General features: G+C 39.3%; 1 protein-coding gene across 1 annotated transcript; it reads right to left on the bottom strand.

Annotated features, from left to right (window-relative positions):
• Nucleotides 1-15: 15 nt before the first annotated feature.
• LOC145768502 (pre-mRNA-splicing factor ATP-dependent RNA helicase DHX16-like) lies at nucleotides 16-17,470 on the bottom strand. Its single transcript, XM_082580006.1, has 22 exons — nucleotides 17,340-17,470; nucleotides 16,694-16,828; nucleotides 15,828-15,972; nucleotides 15,246-15,355; nucleotides 14,763-14,900; nucleotides 14,332-14,467; nucleotides 13,862-13,967; nucleotides 13,679-13,752; nucleotides 8,238-8,414; nucleotides 7,858-7,979; nucleotides 7,391-7,498; nucleotides 6,658-6,859; nucleotides 5,805-6,001; nucleotides 5,176-5,307; nucleotides 4,914-5,033; nucleotides 4,184-4,324; nucleotides 3,577-3,734; nucleotides 3,262-3,453; nucleotides 3,017-3,179; nucleotides 2,084-2,245; nucleotides 877-1,046; nucleotides 16-654 (listed from the first exon to the last, which is right to left on the bottom strand). Exons 1-22 carry the CDS (start codon nucleotides 17,403-17,405, stop codon nucleotides 525-527), a joined length of 3,084 nt encoding a protein of 1,027 aa, XP_082436132.1. The 5' UTR covers nucleotides 17,406-17,470; the 3' UTR covers nucleotides 16-524.
• Nucleotides 17,471-18,790: the final 1,320 nt, after the last annotated feature.

The raw sequence follows: 18,790 nt of genomic DNA, 5'->3' as shown, positions 1-18,790 counted from the left end.
ACACCAAGACAGGTCTATGGAGGATTTCACAGTTTATTACGAGTTCAACTCAAAAGTAAAGTTCGTCTGAACTTGGGACTGATTTTTTTTTTATAAAAAACGAATATTAGCAATATTATTAGGTTTGACAAGGAGCAAAGTTTCAAAAATGTATAGAGAGCGACGTTTTAACCAAAACAAACTCTCCAGTATCTCATGCTAGATTAATGACAAAAACATCATGACGCGCTATCTCGAGGTGAATATTAACGCTGCTATCGGGAGTGACCAACTGGTTATCAACCCACTTCAGATGAATTGAAATTTACAAGACAAACGGCAGCGATTTGCCTTAGTATGCATGCCGCCAGCAACATGACTTCGTTGTAAGCCGCCCATCGCACTGAAGCAGACAACTCTTCTCCGCATGAATGTACCAATGTAAGTCCTGTGACTATGACACGCATTCAGAAATCAACCGACGACTTGACTCGCTTTCGTTTCCTCTCTTCCTAACGGTCTCCTTCAAACGCTCCGATGTTCCTTCATCGCAATTCCTCGGCCGCTTTTCCTTGTTTCCTCGGCATCTTCTTGGTGCCGGACTCAATTTCATTGTTCTTGTAGTAATGAGGAGCAACTTCCAGCAGCCAACTGCCTTCAATTTCAATCACTTGCCTGAAATAAAAGTACCGGTAATGTTACTTGTAGATCAGCCTCAATAGAGAGAAAAACTTCTATTGCGTCTGTTAAAAGAATACTGTGCACGTGCTTAGGGCTGTACTCCACACTGTCAACAAATCAGTTGTAACTTTCCATAAAAAAAAAAACTTGAAAAAAACTAGCAACATCTAGCCTACGACGACTATCGGTATAAGTTTATTCAAAATCGAATTTCACCTCATGAATTCTTTCGTGGTGAAGACAAGTTCGTGATACAGAAGCCAGCGAGGCTGCTCGTCGAACAGGCTGCTGTTGGGGTGGATATGAACGCTCTGCTGCTGCTTTACTGTGCGGTAGCCGGTCTTGCTTAGTCTCGCTGTGTGGTAGAAGAAGCCAGCAGTGAAAGCCTGGGGACAAATACAAGGTCCAGGTTAACACTGTACAAACAAATTGAAAGACATGGCATCACTGATTCGAAGAGAATTTACTTGAGCAGATTGAAGCCGCAGTAGTTGTACTAATGAATTGCTTTGTTTTGTTTGTTTATCTTTATCCTGCATTGCGGGAAAGCGGACTTGAGCGCTATGCAATATGCATCGGTGTACGCCTTCCGACGCACACCTGACCCACGCTGCAGCCGACGGCAATGTCTGTTTCCCGTTGTCTACTCTACTTATGACTTAAATTTGGTACTACCCATTACTCGAAATCGATCACTGGGTAGAGGCAATTATCGTGAAGTTTCTTGCCCAGAGAAACAACAGCAAGTGCGGGTGGCTGGAGTCGAACATGCAGGCTCTCGACTAAACCAAACAATTTTAAGGTTACTTTCAAGCTGATAGGCTCTCGCCTATAGTTCAAAAACTATATACCAGCCATACGTGTAGATAAACCTAGTAATCAGCACACGGCTGAGTATTTACTCTTCACTTCAGTTATTCGTGCATTTCTTTTATTGAAGTTTTTTCGCGTTTTGGGTCCTCATAACTGAATATTTGAAGCTCATAAAACAAAACGATGCCACAAGGCTTTGAGGTCTGGAAAGTTTACAAAATTGTATCGGGAAACTACCGTATAACAGTAGCTACTCTACACTCAGTTTACATATTTACACCAGAGTTAACTGGTTGCACGACGACCGTCTTGCATCAGTGTGTCAGGCCATCAATTTGCACCTTTCTACGAATCGTGGTGGAAGTCTTATTGAGTCCAGTGCGTTGCTGGAATGTATCTAGAACAATTAATTTTTTCCCACAAACAACTTCTCACTGACACCACTCTGGCTATACTTTTCTGTGGCCCAGAAAACAAAATAATAATCACCCGTGTAAAAAATAAATGGTAGGTTAGGGCTATGCACCTTAACCAATCCCCCTTATATACGCCAACAGTAGAACACTCGTGGTGACAGGTACAAACACAAGTGAAAATTCACCAAGCTGACCTTTCTAATCGCTACAGTGTCGTTGGGATTGCTGGTAGGTTCTATCTCGACCCGCTCCATGAGACCGGCCAGCTGGTCGCGTACGTCACGGGCTCGCTTCATCGAACGGTGCTGGATGAAATTTTCGAAACACCACTGGATGGAGAAGTCTGTGCCAGCCCACTGCAATGTAGATTGGGTTAGTGACATAACAACAGAGAGAATGTCGTCTTGCGTTGGCAAAATTCGTCCCTTTTCGCATTGGCTCAACGTTTGAAACAATGATAAAAGGGCGCATCGTGCTTGTGCAAACTGATAAATGGTTATTTAAAACGTTTCTTGAATAACATCTTTCGGGCTGTAATTAATGTTTAGTAAAAATAAGCCATCCCGGTGCTCTGTTACGCGAGATATGATATTCATACATAGCTAGCCGTCTGCTGACAAGTTGCACCAGCGAGGAAACTGCTGGAAGGATCAGGTAAAGCCAAGACTAGCAGCCAATCCGTAAATTGTAACGTCATAGGGCGGTCAACGTAACAAAGGAGTTCGACGACAAATCGCTCGTTTCTAAACTAACCTATCTTAGTGAGTTATTTCATGCTTTATTACAAATATTAGTCGGTGTAATACGACTTGTCAGGCGGAATAAATGTTTCATAAAAATTTGGTTATCTAAATATTCTCCTGCCTCTATGAAGGTGCAATGTCACCACAGTGGTGTGGTAAAAGAATAGACCTCGGTCCCAGAAGCAGTTTTCAATACAATAAAACTACACACTAAAAACAAGAGTTTCAAACTCAGTCGAGTTCCAGACAAAAGTCTCATTAAATGAAAAACTTGGACCTTTATTGGTGCCTCTGAATAATATGTCCTAACGTGATTTCCCCACGCGAGCAATCCATTTTCTTATTCTCCAAACAGTTGAACCAGCTAATGTTTCATGCACCAACCTGGTTATAAACATTCATAAGCGTCAAATGATCGCCCCCGGGTAGGTGGAAGTTCCGTCGGGCATTGTCGGCGTGGACCAGCTTATCCTTGGGCCGGTAAAAGATCGAGCTGTTCCCCGACAACATGGCGACAATAGTGAGGACCTCCTCTGAACATTTGTACCTGGAATGGCAAATAAGCAAAACTTAACAAGTCGCAGCACAACACACGTAGACTGAAGCGGTCGCTTTCTGGTTATACTTACTTTTCTGACGCTAGGATGGTCTTGGACAACATGGGATCGGCGGGAAACTCAGCCATTCGCCTGCCTAGCTTTGTCAGTTCACCAAGGTGGTTGAGAGCTTCAAGCGCGTATAGTTGCTCCAGCGCCAACACCAGAGTCTCGTGGGGTGGAGGATCCATGAAGTCAAAGTGAATGAGATCATTGATGCCAAGACTGTTATTAGTACACAAGAAAACTATTATTAAAAAGATATTTGCATTTAGTTCAATCAATTGAAAAGCAAATTGTAAAATGTTAAAAAGAAACATGACAGCAACGAAAGTAAAGATACCGAACCTTTTCAATAAAAGAACAACATTAGCCAGGTTTGTACGTCTGATTTCTGGCACAGTGGAATCTTCAAGTTCGTGCATGTAAGCCCAGGCTGTGTAGAGCCGAAAGCATTTGCCAGGTCCCACACGCCCTGCCCTTCCTGTGCGCTGATTGGCTGATTGCTATAGAAAATTAGAAGACATCATAACTGCGCAAAAAATGAATGATATTGATAAAATTCCCACCTAACAAAACCTTTTTAGTTGCATTCAACGTCTGCAGACGTGGAATCAATATAAAAAAGACGACTTTATTAAGTGGTTTAATATCGCATAGCAAAGCTCGTCTTGGCCGCTAACTTTCTATGACGACTAACATTTCTAATTGTGACTTTTATTGCACATAAAAAAAAATTGATGAAGGCTTTTGAGAAAGACAAAAGATTCGATTCATTTCTCCATGTCATACAGGCTGACACATTTAGCAAAATATAAAGACAGATATAACATTATGAGCTGCAAAGGTGCATTTCTCCGATAATTGTCACCAGAACTGAACACAGGGATCTTGTTTTCAGTTTATATCGTTTCTATTAGACAAAACCAACCGATATCCAATGTCAGCGACGCACCTTCGAGCAAGGCACCACGATGAGAGACTCCATTCCAGTTCTGGCATTGTAGCTTTTCTGTTTGCAGAAGCCAGGATCAATCACGTACGCTATCCCATCAATGGTTAGTGAGGTTTCAGCTATATTGGTGGCAGCTATTACCTGAAGCATAAAAGGTTGGTATTAGAATCAACCATGCACTTTACAATATTTGCTTATATCAAAATAAAGCGTTGCGGAGTCAATTGGATATTCGGTATCCTGCTTACCAAGAGTCAATCAATCCTTCTTCTGAAACCCGTTTTATTCATGGAATAAATATAAAATAAATATAAACGGCCTGCTCTTCACCAATGAAGTTACAAGAAAAGAAGCAATACGAAAGGAAAATATCAACAGCACAAAAACAATAAGAAACAAAAACAGTATTTATCATGATAGAAAAAAAATATGCAAACGTTTTCGGCCATACATTTAGCCTTTGTCAAACATCTGAAGTCTGATTCACATTACAACCGAGAGGCACAGGACCTATGGTGATATAATCAACCAAGTTTTAAAGATAAGAGGCTGCTCCAACATACAACTGGAAGAAGTCAACTGGAAAGATTTCAATTTGTAAGCAAGTTGTTCAGTTTATGAATAGACCGGCAAACTAAAAAGCGATTAGATCGCAATAGTTAGCTCGCCATTGGTTTCACATAAATATACATTTAAATCACATTAACATGGATGGTATAAGGTCACTAACTTTTCTAGCATTAGGAGGAGTCGGCTCGAATATCTTTGCTTGCATGTCAGATGGCAGGTTTGCATAGATTGGTAAAACAATCAATTCTTTTATTCTTGAACCAAGAGATCTCGCTTTTTCCTGCACAACAATAAACAACAAATTGACAACTTCATCAAGATCTCGCGCTTTGCGTTTTCAGTTAAAAAAAACGCTTTTAGCATCGTTTTAACGTCCCGTCACAAAACGAAGACATAAAAACACTTTGCCTCCACAGACGTACCTGCAACATTTCGCAACAAGATTCAATCTCTTCTTGTCCGGTTAAGAATATGAGAATGTCACCTTGAGGTTGCGTCAAGTGGATTTGAAACACAGACACCACACAAGCATCCAGATAGTCAGCTTCTGGAGCCTGTCATGAAAACAAGATTCACTTAATACAAAACTAAAGGTGTAAGAAAAATTAGGAGATTAAGAGCCGGAATCGAAATGATCGGGTGTATGACCGATGCACTCTGCATGGCAGCGATATTTCCAAAACGTAAAATGTAAAAGTTGACATTTCTAGACATTTTTGAGCTTGACAAACGTAAAGTTATGCAGACTCATATGATATACAAAGCTTTTAACTACGGATCGATGGATGATGAATTGCACGTTCGTTTCATTGCACATAGTTTTATAATAAGCTTCGCGAGAGCGGTTAAACAGTCTGCACTGACGTTGATAAATGCAAGAGAGCAAGCTATAGATGAAACGTTGGAAGTTCCAGGATAAACAAGTCTATTTTCGAGTTTTGCACATTAAAACATTTGCATCTTTACAACCTGATCAATTCAACGTCTACAGACGTTGAGTTTATGTAAAAATGATTGATTTTGCTGTCTGGAAAAAAATGGGGCAAAGTACCTTTGTATAGTAAATATCGACGGGAAAACGACGGCCGGGAATGCGGAATATCGGAGCGTCATCAAAAAACGTTGAAAACTTCTCTGCGTCTAACGTGGCGCTGCTGATGAGAAGTTTGAGATCGGGTCGGAATCTGGCAATATCCTTCACCAAGCCAAACAATATGTCGGTGTGCAGTGTACGTTCATGAGCTTCATCTGCGATTGAAATAAAACGAATGATGCTGCTCAATGCATGTAGAAGGTTCTCGAACGCGGGGAATGTTGTTCAACTGCAGATATCTAGAGACTTCAACGATGGTCTCTCGATCTTTCGATCTGTTCACCCAGGGACGGGTACTTGTCAATATTGGACTGCTGTGGCGAGATGAAATAAACTGGGGCTTTGTGGCGAAATTGGTAAACCCAAGCGTGTAACTAATAACTATCCTACAATATTCCTATTTTAGTCACGTATAATGACTGATGAGGAAAGTACCATACTCAGTAAATACCTGTTTAAGGATAAGACATTGTTTGCAAAAGTTCTGTCAAAACTGCTTTCAGAAATATTGAGGAGTTATAAAATTAAGGGCTAATGAAACCCAGAAAATATTCTATCGGAAATGTGCCAGTGAACCTTGATTTCAAGTCGTTGCGGTGACAGTCAATATCTCATTCTGCGTAGCTGGTTGAGTTTATTCACTTATTGTGTTTAGTCGTTTGGTTGCATCCTAAACAATGGATCCTTGTATTACTTTTCATTCTCAATAGTATCGAGAAAACGGAACAGAGATTGAAAGACATCAGCGTCACTTCATCACTTATACCAAACTATTGTTGTCAATCGATCAATAAGATGTACTGAAGCTTGCCTATCATAATGACGCTATATCCTTTCAGATCTGGTTCGGTGAGAAATTCCCTCAAAAGCATCCCATCGGTCATGTACTTTATTCTGGTACGCTCGCTCGAGCAATCTTCAAAACGAATGCTGTAACCAGCCTCCGCGCCCACCTTGACTCCCATCTCATCTGCTACGCGAGACGCCACTGACATGGCCGCCACACGACGAGGCTGCGATAACATGAAAAATGATTATACGACAAGAAACAAGTAGGATTAGAACAACTCTTCTAATCTATTAAAAGTCGCATATTAGAATGACAAATATTTCTCTAGTAAAAGAAAAACGAATTTTAAATGTCAGGTGTCGATTTTCGTCGTATCCAGGCTTATGCCAGGTGGTTGCAGTTTAGATTAAGTGGACGCATACTCTTGAGGTGTCGAACTGGCGCCTTTTCGAGTGTCGTACTAGGGCTCTCACCACTCGGCTATGCACTATGCAGATAATGCAGCCTAGGTATCGATTAAGCCGTTTCAACAAAAAATTCCAAATTTTAAACAGAGTTCAGTTATTCAAGACAAAAATATCAACCAATGACAAATCTATAGATTTTTCTTTCTTGGAAACGAACGTGGAACGTTGGTAACGTAATAATCACACTCGCCAGCGGTCGCAACGAGTTTTCTTTTATGTGAAGTAGCCAAATGGCTTGGTGCGCCAAAAACTGAAGTGATGCTGATTACTTATTAACTCTACAGTACCTGCGTGCAACCGACTTTCATTTCGTTCCTGCAAAAACCAGACTCGTATAGATATTGAGGGATCTGTGTGGTCTTGCCACTTCCAGTCTCCCCTTCTATGATGATGACCTGGAAAAAATTCAAGTATTTTTATTTCTGATAAGATGCAATGAAAAGGCCAACATCAATCGGTTTGAAAGCATTTAGAAGGAGTTAAGCTAACGTGCTGCAGTATCGCTGCTTTGAGTAAAAATGCGGAATAAAACATGCGGTAAAGGGTCTTTCAAATTCAAATTGACTGATGCTCATGCTGCTACAATCAAAAGTAACAATCCACGATCGAATACGGAATCCTTGCTTACAAAATCTGCTCAAGATTTATGAGTCTATCCCGGTTTAAACAAGGCACTGATTTTTGCACTAGTCTTAAAAATAAAGAAAACAGGTCAAATTTTTAGCTGTAAATTGGCACAAATGGCCGGCAGAACCTGGTGATCAACAATGGCGTTCAACAAATCCTCTCGGTAGGAGTAGATTGGAAGAGATTTCCTCACTTCATCAATGCTTTGCTTCTTTTTTTCCTTCGCGCTTAAATGAATTTTTTCCATTTCTGTAAAAACGTTAACGTTGAAGATAATGCCACGAAGAAAAACACCTTAAGTTTATTAGCATGAGCTTTTTAAAGAGGTTTCAGGCGGCGATCGAGTATTGAGGAAAATCTTACCATTTTTCACAAAATTCTTGACACACTTGTGGTAGTTACTCACGTAAACATGAGGGGAACATCATTGAAAAGTGCAAAGTCGACACTAGCCATCATTCAGAAATCAATTGCAAATGATTAACACAGACGTGAAAATCAACTCACCTTCTTCTTGAATGGTTCCTTTGCGAGTGGTCGCTTGCACAAACTCGATGATGTCATCTTCCGTCAAAAGTTCGTATTCGCGTTGCTTCGGTTTGCCATCGCGCGCACCGTAGCGTGACGTGGCCGCTTTCAATCGCGTCTCTTCCCATCTCTGGTGCTCAGCGTTGGCGTGGTAACCTGATGAACATTGAACAATCTCAATATGTTGCCTTTTTTTTCTGTTGCCTCATGCAGATCCGGAGATGGTTTTGAATGTGAAAGATGCAAGAAGATTGAAGTAAGGAATGGTTAGTTCTGTTGAAAAGCTGAGTGACGAAGTTGAATCAGTGAATGCCTTTTGCTATCTAGGAGATAGATTGAATGCCAGTGGTGGTTGTGAAGCGGCAGTGACTGCAGTCGAGAGTTGATATGTGGTAGAAGATTTCCGTTGAAAATGAGAGAAAAAATTTATACTAGTTGTGTGAGATATGCAATGCTGTACGGAAGAGAGACATGGTGCTTAGGGGAAAACGAATTGGCGATTTTAAGAAGAACTGAGAGAGCGATGGGGAGAGCAATGTGTGGTGTGAAGCTGATGAACAAAGAAACACCGAAGAACTTATGAACTTGCTTGGGTTGAATGAGAATGTTGATTTCGCCTTTCGCCAATAAGTTGGCGAAAGCGAATGGAGTAGTAGTATGAGCATGTTTTGAGAAGGGATCTTCTTCTTGCTTATGAGGCAGCAATTCAGGCAACATCTCCCAATTGTTGTAACCAAAGTAATGTCTTCATATCAGGGTCTATGAGATCCACATGTTCTGCAGGTCGAAACACTGGACAGTGATTAATGATGTGCTGTGCTGTTTGACAGTCACCACAAACACAGGCTGGTGAGTCACACAATCCCCAGGTAAACATATTGTGCTTGAAGCGACCAACACCAGTACGGAGGCGATTCAGAGTCACCCATTCTTTTCTTGGCAGGTCTGAGCCAGATGGTACCGTAGAGTCTGGTGTGACTTTTTGGGCCGTGAGATGGTTTCCCAGCGGTCTCTCCATGACTTCATCAGGTCAAAGTGACCGTCATGAAGCGCCACAATAAGTCGAGAAAAAGAGTGCCTGGAAAGCAGGCGTTGACGTGTAAGCTGTTGTGCGTCAAGGACTACATTGTGGAGGAGATGGCGATCATTGACCTCTGCCTTTAATGCGAGCCGTACGGTAGAATTCTCTCTGCATAGCTTTGGTGGGGCGATGCCTGAAAGCACTGGTAGTAAGTCTGTGGGAGTTGAACGCAGGCATCCAGTGATTATGCACATGGTGTCGTTAAGGACGATATCTACTTTTTCCGCGTGTGCGCTGCGGCACCAGACTGGAGAAGCATATTCGGCAGCACTGTACACAAGCGCTAGGGCACTAGTGCGCAGTGTTGGGGTTTTGGATCCCCAAGTCGACCCAACTAGACATCTGAGAAAGTTGTTTCTAGCTGATGCTTTGGCACGAACTGAGTCACAGTGTTTTTTATACGTGAGTTGCCGATCCAAGGTCACACCCAGATATGTAGGGCAGGGGTCATGTCGGATAAGGGTTCCATCTAGGGGGACTCGTAACTGGCGGCCAGCTTCCTTGTTGTTGAGGTGGAAAGGTGTGATGGTGGTTTTAGCTGTGCTGAGTTTTAGTCTCCAGTCCTTTAGGTACTGTGAGATCAGCTTCATATCCTCGGTGAGGACATCCTCTACCTTGGTCCAATTTTTGTTTGTATATAGTAGGGCCAAATCGTCTGCATAGCTGTACTGTGTGGACTTTGTCTGGGGAATGTCGCTAATATAAATATTGAATAGCATGGGTGCTAAGCAAGATCCTTGTGGAACTCTATTCCTTAGACGACGGGGGCGGCTGGATTGTCCGTCGCTAGTTTTCAACACAAATGAGCGGTTTGCTATAATGTTAGCGAGAAAGCGAACAAGTTGTTTGTCAGGAATTTTTTGTAGGAGTTTAAGCACTAGGCCTTGGTGCCACACTGTGTCATAAGCTCTACGTTATTGGTCAATTTAGTTGTTTGATCGGTTGTACAACGCCCATGGCAGAAGCCAGCTTGTTCTGCGGGAAGTTGCGGATCAATGACTGGTTCAAGGCGTGTCATAATGAGCCGCTCAAGAATCTTGTAGGGGACACAGAGGAGAGAAATAGGACGATAGCTCTTGGGGTCGTCCAACGGTTTTTTCGGTTTGGGTAGGGCAATCACGCTGGCCTTCCGCCATATCTTAGGAATTGTGTTGCGGTTGAGACAAATTGAATAAAAGTCTTTAAGCCAGGAAAAACATGTAGGGCCGCAGTGTTTTAGAAACTCTGGTGGTATGTCATCGGGTCCTTGAGCTTTGCCACATTTCAGTTGTTGGATCGCCGTTTGCAGCTCTTGAGTAGAAAAAGGAGCTGACAAAACGCCATCAACACTCGGGGCACTCCAAAGTCTGCTACACTCCTGTTTTACTTTAAGTTCGTGTTTCTTGTCAGCAGCAGGGAATTTTCCATTAGCTAGAAGTTGGTGGGCAATGCTGTTGGCTGATACAGGGCAGGGTTTAAATGGTTTCGAACTGCCGCCAGTGAGACGGTTGAACGTCTTCCATGCCTTCCTGCTAGAGTGAGTAAAATCGATTGATTGGATTGTATCCTGCCAACGCTTTAATCGCTTTTTGTCAGGACAGTTCATCAAGTCAGAGGCACTGACTGCAGCATCTTCACTTGAGTCAGCGCTCAAAAAGGCATTGTAAGTCACATTCCTTGTCCCAAGTGGGAACGAATTTGTGACGAACGCCACAAGGGACTGTCTTCTTAGCTACCCGAGAGAAGATATTGCAAAAGGGCTCGGTAGGATGCATTGATGTCAGCAGATGCGGGTCGAGGAAGTTTCTTTATCTCTTTATCAACCTGTTGTGTAAACTTTTCCCAGTTTGCTTTTTGAAAGTTCCACCTTTTAACTGTTGGATTTGTAGGGATGGGTGCGATGGGATTTGCTGGGGTAATCAGTGATGGCCGGTGTTGTGATTTTGGAAATGGGTCGAGAATCATTCGCTGTGGTATTGGGCCAGTTAGATTAACAAAGGCCAGATCAGGGTTAGTTGTAGTGCACCACCTTCCGGAGCGGAAGCTGTTAGGCTGTTTGGGATCAAACAGGAGCTGGACACCGCAGGTTGATGAATTCATTGTAAGCCATTTGTCTGATTCACAGGATAGCGTATCTATCGAGCATGAGCCTCGCTATGCTCGTGTGAAATATACCCAACCGTTAAAATCGTATATTCCTGCTGAGTCTGGTAACTGCCTATTTCCCTTCATGACTTTGCGCGATGTGGCTTACTTGATTTCTAGATACAGTGTATCTTTATGTTTTCTTGAAGGTATCACAGTTGTGATGTAAATTTGTTGCATTCAGTGTTCGCTAGCAGTTTTAGCTGTTTACAGTGTTCATTACGATTCCTTCAGTGCTTGTTTGTGTTCATTCAATATTCTTTAGCAGGTTCCTCTCTCAGTTTGGAAACTAAATTGGATTAGGCTACTGTATGTTGCTAGTTAACGTTGTTTTTTTCATTTTTTTACTGAGCTGACACATGCATTTCATAAACATACCCTTAATTTGTTTGTATTTTAACTTAAATGCATTCCTGAGCTAAAGATGTTTTCCGGTAGAATGACCCCAATTTGGGATAATTTGGAATATTCACATTTATTTGATATTTTCCTACAGTTACTTTGTTTACTTATAGTATACACAACACCTTTCAACACAATTTACTCTGCAACTAAACATTTGTTTTTAAAATATGCATGATTAGGCAGTTACTATGATTTTTCAAAGTCTCGAATGTCCTGAAAATCATTTTTTGGCTCATAACCATTTTTTTTAACACTTTAAAGAACACATTCCTCTTAGAGCAGATAGGAACATGTGACTTCTGAGTCTTTAGAGCCAAAAACGAAGTTTCTACCTCAAGCGGTTTAGAAGTTATGCAATTTTAAGGAAAAATGGGGCTTGGACTTTTTCGGGGAGGCGGAGGGACCCCTAAACATTGATATTTTTTGCTCAAAATTTTTTTTGGGTGGTTTTATGTGATTTCCCACCTAGCCAAACCTATTGCTTGTATTTTTTAAAAATTGACCTCAAAACGCAACAGCCTACTGTACAGGATGGAGTTGCATGGAGCTCTGTGAGCTACAATTGCTGTCTCAATTTGTTGTCATTTGCTTGATTGCAAGAATCAATTACCAGGGCTCACCACTAGGAGGTTGACAACTAGAGCCCCCGTTGAGAAGGGATGAAGATGATGTTTTGATAAGAGCGCTGGAGTTGCAAGTGGAGCGTCGTAGAAAGCAAGGAAGACCTAAGAAAACGTGGAAAAGGCGAATTGAGGAGGAAAGCAGCAAGCTGGGCTTGACAAGAGAGGACGCGTTAGACAGATCGATGTGAGGCAGGGTGTGAAGGCGATTGCGGCACTTGGAGGTGAATCCGCCACCTTCGGTAACGGGGACATCACCGGATTAAAACTGGACTACTACTACTACTACTACTCATGCATTTTAAAAGATTAGACAAAAATAATGTTGTAAGTAACAGTAAGAAAAGAGTACGTGGATCTCAGAGGAGCTGAAAAACAGCATCAAACGATAGATATTCTGGAAGGTGTAAAATTGACTGCTGCTTTCAAAACATTTAACAAAGTTTTGCAAAAAAACCAAAACATACGGTCGCCGAGAATCAGCCTTAAATTTCCAACCCGGTATTTCTACTATTTTATACCCGGTATTTCTACTATTTTATACTATTTTATACTATTTTATACTATTTTATATCTTTATACTAAACTGGCAAATATCCAATTATTTCAAAAAAGTTTAAAATGCATGGGAATCAAGGTATGGGACAATTTACCTCAAAATATGAAAAAAAACATGAACAAAGGCTTCAAATATTTCAGTAAAATGTGCAAAATACACTTCTTCAATAATCAAGAGCTATAAAAACGACATCCACTACCTGACTATGTTAATTGTTATTATTGTTTGTAGTATCTGTATTTGTTTTGTTTTTTCTGTTCTTCCTTCCTTCTTCTTTTTTGTGTCAATTTGCAACAATATTTTCAACGCAATACTTTCTTTTGTGTAACTATTTGAATGAGAGAGTGCAGACTCGACGACCTCCTACGCCTTCAGGGCTACGGTCTTTCGCACTCTCTCATTGGATGCACACTGTCAGTTTTTGTTTTATGTGTGTTTCGGCGTTTCGCATCCAAACAAAAATAAAATGACCATCCATCCTTATATCCCTAATTAATAATTATAATATACACATCTTCATGTTCTACTACATGTACAGTTGTACACTGTACAGGACACCTTAAAACAGATGTTAGGTATACCTGTAGTTGAAGAAAAAGTTGGATAAAGATTTTCACACATTAATAAATACCGTCTGCCGACTGATCGATTTCATCATATTCATCTGGCACGTCATTTCGGTGCTTCTCTTCAGGTAGGTAGTACCTTGACGAAATACAGAAGTTATTTATCCAACGGTTCAAAAACAGATAGCAAAGCACATGAAGTTTCGCTGTAGCCTATGAATATTCATGGCACCAATCCATAACCGTACCTGCCGCGTTTGTCGTTTTTCGATATTTCTTTATAATTGATTGCCACGTCTCGGACGCGCTTCTTGTATTCCAGTTCTTGGCGTTCTTTTCTGGAAATCTCTTCACCTGCAAGATGTGAAAAAATGAAAGGTTATCATTTACTAACGCAAAAAACATGTAAATTTTAAACCTCAATTAGATCATATTCTTATCGTCGTAACTGTGATAAAAATCATCTGTAAAAAATATGACAGAACTACAAAATGTTTCTTTTAATAATTAATACATTTCTTAAAGTCAACTTCTAATAATTCTAAAAAAACAGAAACACCCTTTGTGGGACAAACCGATCTGCTTTGCCGACAGACAACACTAACCTTTACAAAGTTACAAAACAAAACTCTTAAGCTTATAAAAATCTCAAGAAATGCAAGGTGCACTGTTCTACTGTAATTTTAACCTTAGCCAGACAAATCAACCGCAAGCTTACTTGCAAACAGATATTCGTCGTCCTTGATGTCATCAATCAGTTCTTGCATTTTCACTTCTTCTCGCATCTTCAGGTATTCTTGCCGAGACTTTTCACGCAACTCTGTCACGCTCATTTCGGATTCTTCTTTGCTTTTCTACAAACGCAAGAAGGTCTATATCTAAACTTTGCTACAAAAATTCCAAAATAGTGGCTCACAAGCTATTCGCCAATATAAAAACAACAGCGAAAAATTCTAAGTACCGGTAGCTAAAATATTTTCAGTTAACAAAATAATATGAGTTTAATTTTCTGGTTGTTTTTGTCTCGTATGATGGCTAAAATGCATATTGCATAGGCCTATTTGATTACAACTCCAAAAGGTTTTCACTTAACCAATCGTTGAGATCATTGTCATATTGGTGGTCAATTTGCGTTTTTTTTAAATGCACCTGTTTAGCATCAACTATTTTTCGTGTCCTTTCCTCATCCTTTTCTCGCATTCTTTTAGCAAATTCATCACGTTCTTGCAGATCCTTTTTCCTCTTCCCTTCCTCCTTTTCCCATTCATCTTCGGATGAAGATTCTTTCTGATAACGCAAACAACGTTTGAAGATATGGTACAACAGCATACGCTGCTACAGAACAATACACCAGGTTTTAGTATTTGATGGAACCTTGTGCATCATAAGGCAAACCAATGTCAGCAAAACATTCTGTGTAGTATATGTCCCCACATTCCCTTGAGAAAGCATAATATGCGACAGGATAACTATTGTAGCTGATTTACACTTATTTAGGAACATTTTTATAATTTAAAGTTTTAAGCAGAGTTTAAACACAGCAAACGTGCAACTAAAATTATTGTGTTCGAAATACTTGTTAGTGTAACATAGAAAATACTGCGTTTTCCTAACAATCGTTTGCGTATTTACCATTTTTGCAGTTTTGTTGGATGATAACTTGGATGCTGTAACATCTTCCCCTGATGATGATTCAGACTGTTGTCTTCGTCTAATTTGTCGCTGAGTTGAATGACTTGAAACTAAACACAGCAGCAACTTTAAATATATACTGGTATTGAAAAATAATACAGTGGATACTGCAAAGCCAATTTCACTTAAACGCAGAGCAGATCTGATTGGGAAATGTTTCCAGTAGACCATGGCTCTGGTGGTGGCTAGTAGAGGCGACCACATGCTAGAGGTGTATATCTACTAACTAAAGAATTTGTGGCTGGTGATTTTCTGTGAAATCAACAAGATATGATAGTGACAAATACCAATAATTAATTCTACTTAAAAGCTAAAACTAAACTCTTACACCACTTGTCTTATATACTCAAAATGCACTCTTATATTAGATGATCATTGGGCTAATAAAAACTTCAAAAGTATTACCAGAGTAATATCTAACATTTTATCAATTTATGAGATAGGTTTCTTTAAGGCATTATATAAAAATCATGCAAATGATCAAAATACTGTACCACCAATAATCCAATATCTCATGCAAACCTTTTCGCTTTTTTGTGACTTTCTCATGAACAATATCATCTTCATCTGAAGAGAGCATTTTATAAGACTTCGCTTTCAAATGCAAAGCTTTGGCCTTAACTTCTGCTAATTTGCTGGAACTTACAGTAGTCTTTTTATGTGGAATCTGTGTAAAACAAAGGAAAAAATGTGTTAATATATGTGAAGTGTCAACATGAATCAATCAACATTATTTGTTCCTAAATTCTGGCTTTAGTTCAATATATGGGATGGGTCTGAAAAGGGTTAAATGTGTACTCTAATCAGCAATGTAACTAAATTTTATGTTTTCAATTACACCTTCGGGAAGAACAATGCAAGCAACACTGAAAGGTCTATTGTAGTGTTTAGCCTACTTTCTTGCAAAAAAATTGTTAATTTTCTCTGTTTCTTTTTTGTGGCAGCCTTTTTTCAACATGTGTTGTAGGGTAGATAACTAGATATGTCGCAACGCAACGATGAAAATAATTACATATTCTACTGCATATAGACATTAGACATCGACATGTATGCCTAAACTTGGTTCATGGGATATGCTACAGTATTAAAACGAATATTTATCTCTATCATTTAAAATATGTTGTTGAGTGCTTCGGCCACAAAGAATGCATATGTTCCAACTGACATCAATTGACAAATTGTTAAACATTATCCCTACTTAGCTCTGTAGCCGACACATCAGAGGTGATATTGACAAAAAATTGTTTAATATTGTTGTTTCCGGTACTTTAGAACAGATTGAAAGAACTACTGTAGTTGGGGTAATAAAAAGAGTGCACTTAGAAGCAGAATATACTATTCTCTAGCACTTACAAAAAACTACCAATCTGGGGTATTTTAAAACTAACCTTATCAAAGAGCTCTGTTGCAAAAGCCATCATTTTGGGATTCATGTCCACTGCACCAGTAGCTGTCAAACGGGAGACAAAGTCATTACTGCTCAAGCTCTTTTGGCAGAGTCCGATCAAAAACTGTATGATGTGCTGCACATAAAATATCACAAATGTTTATTACATTTTATGGTTTTGAAACTTAATTACATACTATTTAATTTTACATTGATGATGCTATTAGCAACAGTTTTTCTAGTGAAAAGTCTGTGCTACAAAAACTTATATTTTTGCTGAGCCCAAAAAATTACATTGAGGAAAAACCATAAATGTTGCATGTGAATGACAGCCTAGTGGACAATCAACCGTTCATTCATCAAAACACAAAGGTGACATAAAACAAAACTACATACAGTGTTGAAGTTTTGTTTTTGATAGGGAGACAACAAAATAATGATATGGTCTACTAGTCAGTTGTCACCGAGGAAAGAATAATTTGAAATATAAAACAATAAGGCTACTGGTACACTTTGCAACTGCATTGTGAGGTTGTCAAATTATTTGTTCTCAAGTATAACGAAATACTTGTAAATCATTGGTGCAAAGCCATTAGATTGTTCCAGTAGGTCACAACAATACAATGACATTTTTATATTTCAAATACCTTTTCACTTAATCCCAAAATATCATAAAGTTGGTCTCCAATCCATAATTCAAGTTGAGAAGGCATCACGCATTCACTCACAATTAATTTAATACAGTGAAAGAATGTAAACTAACCACAGCAGTGTATTGATCTTGACCTGCAGGATATTTTGAAACAATTTGGGTAATATATAGTCCATGTGCGCATTCACGACCATTTTTTTGAGGCCCTCTGAAAATCGTATTGCTACCGAACAGTTAGGCTACTCTTCTTTATTATTAATAGGGGTTAATTTTAAGGACAGCCTCCATCATTTATCGTGGCGGATGGAGGCTGTCCTTAGTAATTCTGGAGTTTTTTTTCTACAGATTGGATTACGGTTATAATATTTAATATCTTTTCAGGAATTCAGGTTTAGAGGTTTTTTTGCAGATTAAATTACAGTTGTAATATTTAATATCTCCTCAGGAAGTACAGGTTTAGAGATTTTTTTTGGCAGATTAATTTACAGTTGTAATATTTAATATCTTTTCAGAATTATCGATTCTTTACTGTTTACATGTTTTTTGCAGACCTTCTGATGATCCGTTAGGTGAAACAATTTGTAAAGGCTTCAGATAGTAATAACTACATTTGATTTACTACATTATACATATATATATATAAGCACTGTTTTGTAAACAGTTAGCAGTTTCAACAAATTAGATAGACTGTTATAGGCCTAACCCAAAACATTAAAAGATTAATTAATCAGTAGTTAATTTTAGGATGTCTTCTGAGGATTTGAGTATGTGTGTCTGACTGTCTTTGAATTAATAAATACAAAAATGTTGCCATTGATTGTCCAGACATTTCTTTTCTCGAATTGGTGTTTTGCATCATTGATGAGTTGAACTCTCCGCTTAGTGAGTGAGTCAGTTAAGGCCATAGATGATCCAGCAAAGTTTTTCTTTTGCTGAACTACAAGATTTCTTACTGTTTGTCTGACAAATTTTATTATGATGGGTTATTTTATTATTATGAATAACAAATAAACAAAAGACACAAAGTTCCTACACTGCATGGTGCGCATGCACTATGCAGGCAATAACTCGGTTCGATACAAAGGTAAACAGTGGGATAAACTACAAAACTTAAGTTACTTACAAATAAACTGCTCCATGTCAACCGGAACAAAGCTTATTTATACACAAAATCCATTCTTCTTGTTTTCTTTTGAGCAAAAAGGTTAATGACTTTGTCTTTAATATCTGGGTGACTGTTTAAGAATTTTTTCTTCATTGAAATGACGGCAAGAGCATTTAGCCTTTCTTGATTCACGGTACTTCTCAGAAAAGTTTTGATTCTTTTCAATGTTGAAAAGCAGCGTTCAGGCTCTGCTGTGATCATAGGAATGATTAGGAGGATTTTTAACAGTTTGGAAACTTCACTGAGAGCATCATTTAAATTATTTTTCTGAATAAATGTCA

Source organism: Aplidium turbinatum, chromosome 4 (genome assembly GCF_918807975.1).
Source record: "Aplidium turbinatum chromosome 4, kaAplTurb1.1, whole genome shotgun sequence".
Lineage (NCBI taxonomy): Eukaryota > Metazoa > Chordata > Ascidiacea > Aplousobranchia > Polyclinidae > Aplidium > Aplidium turbinatum.
This window is presented reverse-complemented; position numbering and strand designations above follow the sequence as displayed.